The sequence below is a fragment of the Melanerpes formicivorus genome, unplaced genomic scaffold (assembly GCF_026170545.1).
Source record: "Melanerpes formicivorus ecotype bairdi unplaced genomic scaffold, bMelFor1.0.p_v2 SCAF_4, whole genome shotgun sequence".
In the NCBI taxonomy this organism is placed as follows: domain Eukaryota; kingdom Metazoa; phylum Chordata; class Aves; order Piciformes; family Picidae; genus Melanerpes; species Melanerpes formicivorus.
Window position 1 is genome coordinate 36,858,590 of NW_027142356.1, and position 7,416 is coordinate 36,866,005.

The window sequence follows — 7,416 nt, forward strand, 5'->3', positions numbered from 1 at the left end:
CTCTGCCCTACAAGGATTGATGAAGGGACTGGAGCACTGCCTGGTGAAAAATGGCTGAGAGCCCTGGGGCTGTTTAGTCCAGGGAAGACTGAGAGGGAATTTAATAAAGGTTTATAAATATCTGAGGGCTGAGTGTCAGGAAGGAAGGGACAGCCTCTGCTCACTTGTATCCTGGGATAGGACAAGGCGCAATGGATAGAAACTACAGCACAGGAGGTTCCACCTCAACATGAGGAGGAACTTCACTGGAACAGGCTGCCCAGAGGGGTTGTGGAGTCTCCTTCTCTGGAGATATCCAAAAGTCATCTGGATGCATTCCTGTGTGACCTGCAATAGATTCTATGGTCCTGCTCTGGCAGGGGGGGTTGGATTTGATGATCTCCAGAGGTCTCTTCCAACCCCTAACATCCTGTGAGCCTACGATCCTGTGTTGTAAAATGGAGTGAACAATGCAAGGTGCACATAAAAACTGTGTGGCAGCCAAAGAGGCAGATGCTGCAGGGGTTCCACTCTAATGACAGAAATGGTGAGGAACTGAAGGATGGATGGATGGATGGATGGATGGATGGATGGATGGATGGATGGATGGATTTCATCCCTTTGTGATTTGGGGATGTGGGTAGGGGGACAGGAGAGCAGACAACCACATAGGCAACTGCCATTTGGTCAGTTTGCTGTGATGTGTTGACCACCATTTCTAGACACTTCTGCCCCTGACTACATGGGCATCTGTACTGAGAGTAGGTGTCAAGCTGCTGTGGCAGTGAGGGGAACTGCAAGGATGGCCTCCATCCATACCACAGGGCACTGCTGAGACCATCAGCTGCTGTGGAAACATATTTAAGAAAGAGCCAAAACCACCATATGGGCAGAGAAGCAGAAAAGAGTGAGAGATAGCAGTGCAAACACCAAGGTCAGGAGAGAAGTAGTTGCTCCATGGTGCAGCAGATAATCCCCAAAGGACTGCAGCCATTGGAGGATCCACACCAGAGCAGAGGAAGAGGGAGAAGGAAGGAGTAGCAGAGAAGACTCACAATCCTCCCCTGCACCACTCCTTGCCCTGCTGAAGGGAGTGTGTCACCTGCTGCAGTGGCAAGGGGGGAGGAGAGGAGTCTGGAGTGAAGCTGAGCCTGGGAATGGAGGAGGAGAGAGGTTTTCTCCAAGTGTTTTGATGCTTGTTTATTTTGGTGGGTTTTTCTCACATTACCTGAATCAGTAATTAAAGAGAATCAGAGAACTGTCAGGGTTGGAAGGGATTGCAAGGATCATCTAGTTCCAATCCCCTGCCACGGGCAGGGACACCTCACACTAGATCAGGCTGTTCTGAGCCACATTCAGCCTGGCTATAAAAACCTCCAGGGATGAGGCTTCCACCACCTCCCTGGGCAACCTGTGCCAGTGTTTCTCCACCCTCATGGTGAAGAATTTCCTCCTAACATCCAATCTGAATCTACTCATTTCTATTTTTGTTCCATTCTCCCTAGTCCTATCATTACCTGCCATGTATTAATGTTTATATTAATCAGTAATAAATATTTCCTCCATGTGAGTCTCTTTTGCCCACAACAGCCACTGGTAATCTCCCAGCCTTTACCTTGACCCACAAGCTTGCTCACACTCATTCTTCCTATTTTCTCCTCTATCCCACAGAACAGAAGGGAGGTAATGGAGCAGCAGTGTGAGTGCTTGGCTGTGAGTCAAGGCCAATCCTCCCCCAGAGCCAAGATACTCCGTGCTCCAGTGGGCACTGAGAGCTGGGAACCACAACATGGGTGCACCAGGAGGAGAAGGCACACACAGCAGTCAGGCAGCACTTTCCGGTAGCTATCACCAGGCTTTAACCTTCAGGAATAACAGCACATCATAAACAAATAATTACAAGCATTGCTGTGGGTTTTAGTTGCTTGAAACCACAGCTGAGGAGAATCTCCCTGCAGGGGAGCAATCTTCTGCACAAGGCAGGCATGGGATGAAATGTAATTTGGTCATCAGAGGCAGCAAGATTCTCATCTCCTCGAAACAGCAAGCCCTTCCTTGACTGTTGTCTCATTGTTATTGTTTTTACATTTGGGATATTAAGCCATTACCTCTATTTCTTTCACATTAGCTGATTGGAAAAGACAAGCCCAAATCCCCAAGTGGAAAGGAACTCTCTGTTCCACAGCTGAGTAGCAAACATTTGTTTTGCCTCCACCTGACAGCTAAAAAATAAAGAAGAAGAAGAGAATTGACCATTAAGGTACTAAGGGGATCGGGATGCGGGGTGAGGAAGCTCTCCGCGCTGCGCAGCGCCGAGGCGCAGCGGGGCCGGGGAGCGCAGGCAGCGGCGCCGGGAGAGCGGTCAGCGGCTGGGCCGGAGCGGCAGCGCTGTGCCCCGGCGCTAGGACCTGCCGCCGGGGCTCTATTTTTACTTCGGTATTTTTTGCATTCAGACTTTCCACTGCAGGCGTCCCGGGTCAGGGGATCGGCAGCGCTGCCGCGGGAATCTGACAGGTCGACCCAGCGAGAGTTATTTATAGAGGGGCGGGGGACGGAGGGAAGGGATGCGATCGGCATCGTATTCTTCCGTGGCGGGGCTGCGCCCCGAGAGAGGCGGCCACCAAGGAGCGCTCCCCGCTCCCCCGCCGCTCAGCACCGCCGGGCCAGGTGGCCCTGCTGCGGAAGCCCCAAGGCTCGACCTGAGCTCGTCAGCCCGCCCAGCGCCTCCGCACACGGCTTAGGGAGAGGAGGCTGCCGGGGCCGGCCAGAGGACATGGAGGCTGTGGCGCCTGGCAAAGCAGCTAGCCAAGGCTTTGAGCTCTTCCTTCTCGCTTTCCCCCCATGCCCCCCTAGTTTTTCCTCATGCAGCCTCGCAGGAAGCGATGACCCACCACGCATCTGCGGTAACTCCCTCAGTGACAGGTTCCAGCATGTGCAGGGGGACGCTCACGATCTGGGACCCAGACGGATGCTCAGAGCAGTTACAGATGAAACTCCACACCCTCGCATGGCAAAAATTGACTGTGGAGGGTCACTAGAATTAAAAATAGACAGGCAATGCCGGTAGGCAAGCTGGAGCCTGTCTGGCCACTGTCTTCAGGGGTTGTTCTCTGTGTGAAGACCTTTCCAAGAAAGACTTAAGCTTTCCCTGCCCTGCTGTGACAGCCTGTCACTGTGAAAGGGGTTAGAATCCACCATTAGCCCCTGGCACTGAAGAACTGTACTTACCCATCCTACCATTTATGAGGTCTGCTTCATTTTTGTAGGGAAACAAAGCAGGACAGAGGGCAGCCTCAGCGTTTCAAACTGCATTCAGGCTGTAATCACTGCCCCTCAAGTCCTGCTGCTGAAGTGCCATGTCCTGAAAGCTTTTAAAAACCAGGAGGTGTCTGACTGCCACATGTAGGAAGACCCCAGCTGCATGTGCAAGCCTAGAACTGCCCTGCTGCAAGTGTCCTGCCATCCTCCCTTGGCTGGCATTCAGAAACAAGGCATTCATCCAGCCTTCCAAGTGTCTGCTGAGGATACCTGACACCCTGACAGGATTTGACTCTTCCCACACAATGCAGTGGTAGCCACCATCTTTTAAAACCTGGAGACCACACCAGGAGGTAGTTGCCACTGTGTGTAACTGCCTCACAAGGTGTGCAAGAAGGTGGCTTGGTGTCCACAGCCTCCTGGTGCAGGTGAGGTCAAAGCCACAGCTCCCAGCTCTTCAGGAATTGTCTGGAGTGCCTGCATTGTACTGAGGTGGACAGAATCTGCTGAGTCCCAGACTGGTGCTCAAGGCTCACTGAGCCCAAACACCCACTAGGCCACACCAATGGCAGCACCATCTTCCCAACTGTGTACAAAGGGCTTACTCAGCATTCTGCATTTGTTGGTTAGAGCAGGAGCCACTGGGTTTTGTCACCAAGTGTACCCATCCCAACATTCCCTCACCTATTCTGCCTTCACTTGGAAGGACTGTTCCCTCCTGGCTGGAGAGCAGCCAGGCAGAAAGGGACGTGGGGGCACTGGTTGACAACAGCTGAACATGAGCCAGCAGTGTGCCCAGGTGGCCAAGAAAGTTGATGAGATGGTGTTGGGTGATAGGTTGGACCTGATGATCTCAAAGGTCTTTTCCAACCTGGTTAATTCTGGTTAATCTCATTATCACTGACCTCTGCAGTTAACCAACATTTCAGTTATTTCACCTTCTGGGAAAGGAGATTTCTGTCTGGGTGATTATCCATCTCAGCTCCTTGCTTGGCCATGCAAGTAACAATAAAAAACCCTCGACGTGTCTGGCAATACATGGAGTCAGTATAACAGCAGGACACAGGGAGCAGAGTGGTAAGACCTAAACATCTATAGCAGCTTAGCAAAAACAACACAAAGCCCAACAGAACAAGCAAACACAAAGCAGCTCCTACATTCGCCTAAACATGGGTTTTTAAATCATTACTGGCACTGCTAGCAGTCCTGGCTTTCCTCTGTATCTGCAGACGTCATTTAATCCATAGTTAACAGCTAAGCAAGAATGCAGACACAAGCTGGGACAGGGGGAAACCCCAGTATTTCAGACTGTGCTCAGACTGGAATCACTCTGCCCCTCAACTGCCTGGCACATTGTGCAGAACACCTCCAGATGTGACACGTGTCCTCATACCTGTCACTCACACCTACACCTGCACACTCAAGTTATCCACCCAAGGCACACAGCAAAGATTTCTGGAGAGGAAGTGAATGTTTTCTTCAGTATTTTATAGTCCCAACTCCAAAAGAATGGGGGGGAAAAACCCACAAGCATTTCTTTTTCCCCTGGTGGTCCCATCAGATACCAATAGAGCACAAGCAGATTCCTCTGATCTGGGCAAGAGAGTTGTGCTGCTTGGCAGCACCACCCTGAGAAGCTTCTCAGGGGAAAGAGTTCTGGTGGCTTCCCCAAGGATGTGTGATGAGTGATGATTATATGCAAAGCTGAAGGGTCAGGCTTCCCCCACAGGCATTAAAAACACGGCTGCCAGGGCACCCCATAAAGGGCTGAGATGAAGGAGGGGGAAATACTCCTGAGCATTTCCTCTCTAAAGGAGGTTTGGGCTTCTTGTTTTTTTAATTCCCCTGTATGCCAGAGGAGCTCCCATCTCCCTACAGAATCTTGATGTCCAAGACACTCAGGAGGTGTCCCCAGCTTTTACAGAGACACATAAGCAGAGTGGTTCTACAACTCCTTGCATTACTCCTTCACAGCTGTTTGGATTTCTTTACTAGCGGTGCACCAATTCAAGGCTGCCTGCATCACAGCACCTGAGAAGCTTACAACAGAGCTCCCCAGCTAAGGCATCCCTTAGATGTGCTGGATTCTATGGTCCTGCTCTGGCAGGGGGGTTGGGCTCGATGATCTTCGGAGATCTCTTCCAACTCCTAACATCCTGTGAGTACAAAGCTGGTCCGTCTTTTAGGAACACAGGAAAAGTTTAAGTGACCATATGGAAAAATCCATCCCCGTGTTTTAACTGCTGAAAGCTAAACCTTCCCAAGAGACCTCGTGAATGCATTAGAAGCTCTAAATATTTGATTTCACTTGAGGCTTTCACCACTGCAGCCAGTCTGCTAATAAATTAAAGTTTCATTAATTAACCGTCTGCCGTGAAAGACGTCCAAGGAGTCTGCACATTAAATCAAGCGGAGCAGCGATGCTACCGGAGCACACTGCCGTGTGTACACCCTTGTAAACCCCGCCGATGTGCCGCTTCGGTCGCCTGCGGACGGGTGCGGCAGGGCGGGGAGCTCCGCCGCTCCCTCTCCTGCTTCGCACCAGCCCCGATGTTCACCGCCGCCCTCTCCCCGGCTCGGGGAGCGCAGGGCTGACCCCGAACGTTCGTCAGCCGCCTCCTACGAGCTCCCACGCACCCCGTGCCGCCTCTCTTGTAAAGGTAGGCGAGGTGTGATCCCCTTTCCCCCTCATCCCTCCTCCCAGGGGGTATGCTGGGAGCCTGGGAACACCCGTACTGTCCCGGTCGGCCACTCGCAGGCACGCCGGTGTGCTCCTTCTACCTGCCGGACAGCCGCGCGAAGGGACGTAGGACCCCAGGGTGCATCCGAGCGCGACATCATCTCTCGTCGCTGCAGGGAGGCAGATATTGTGCCGGGGACGAGGACCTATGCTCCTCGGGAGCCCAGACGCCGGCAGAGCCGCCATGGCCATCCTTTCTGAAGGTAAAGCCCAAACTTTGCTCTCGCAAACCCCGGTCGGACCTGTTGCCGTCGGGCTCGGCGCAATCGCTCTTTGCCATGGCCAGAGCGACACCGGGCCCATCAGCGCCGGTTCCCTGATGACTTCGTGAGACCACCGGCGAGAGGACGCTGCGGAGCTCTTCGTGAAACGCTCTTAACCACCGGTCGTTCACTACGACTCACCTACATCCTGCGCCTCTAAACCCGGCCGTCCCCGGCACCTCTCCTGCCCAGACGCGCGGGTCGCGCCACAGGAAAGCGGCTAGTGGCCACTTGCCCCCGAGATCGCCCAGCCTGCGCCTCCCAGGACCACGACAGCGTCCCTACTGTGGCTGATGGCGGGGCTCGGAGCAGGGCTCGCCCCTTCCCCACTTGCCCGAGCAACCTGCCCCTCGGCGCACGGGCATTCCCCGCTGGAGCCGCGGCCGCGCTCCCCTTCCCCCGTCCACCATCCCCGGCACCCGGCGGTGGCCCAGGCTGTGTCCCGCTGAGCTCTCCGCCTGCGGCCCTGGGGGCGCTTAGCGCCGGAGCCAGCTGTCTCTCACAAGCCCCCGGCCCCATAAGCGGAGAGGAGCGCCCTCGGATTCTTCTTACCCGGTTGGCGGAGAGGACCTGCCGGTAGCGCTCCTCCTCCGCAGGCAGGGCAGGGAACTGTTGCGCGGAGTGCATGCTCCGGCTGCTGTTGAACCACTCCACGGTGACCACCCCCCACACGTTTCTCTACCTCAAGCTCTGACGAGCCACGGCCTCCCGCACATATACACTTGCGGGGAGGAAGGGGGGGGCTCGTCATTTTGTCTGCTCGGCAGACTCCCCCTCCCCCTCCTCCACCCAATAATAATAAACCTCGGCGAGAAAGCCGCCACATCCCCACCCCTTTTGCACACCAGGCTCCGTCCCTTGGGGACAAGCCGAAAGACAGACCACTTCTTAACTGCGCCCTGAAAGCCGTCCCCCGGCGAGGGCGGATGAGGTGTGCGCAGCCTTTGCCTGTGTCTCGCTCCGACAAAGGACTCCTCATCAGACCGCGAGGGGCTTCAGGTGCGTGCCTCAGCCAGGGGCGATGCGCCAGGCTGAAGCTGACGGAGCTCGCCCCTAGTACTCCTCACCTTGTCTGGTTGCGGTTCTGCTCCTGAGTCGCCCAGGTCTGCACCTGCGGATAAAGCGATCCGAGAACACCGCAGCGCAGGGACCCACCGACGCCCCCGGCCCGCCGAG

General features: G+C 54.7%; 1 protein-coding gene across 1 annotated transcript in view; it reads right to left on the reverse strand.

Annotated features, from left to right (window-relative positions):
- CORIN (corin, serine peptidase) overlaps nt 1–6,994 on the reverse strand; it is a 90,045-nt gene extending 83,051 nt beyond the window's left edge. The window contains exon 1 of the mRNA XM_068171327.1: nt 6,793–6,994. Coding sequence (XP_068027428.1) covers nt 6,793–6,867 — 75 coding nt within the window. The 5' untranslated portion in view covers nt 6,868–6,994. The remainder of the gene's footprint in view (nt 1–6,792) is intronic.
- Between the last annotated feature and the right edge of the window lie 422 nt (nt 6,995–7,416).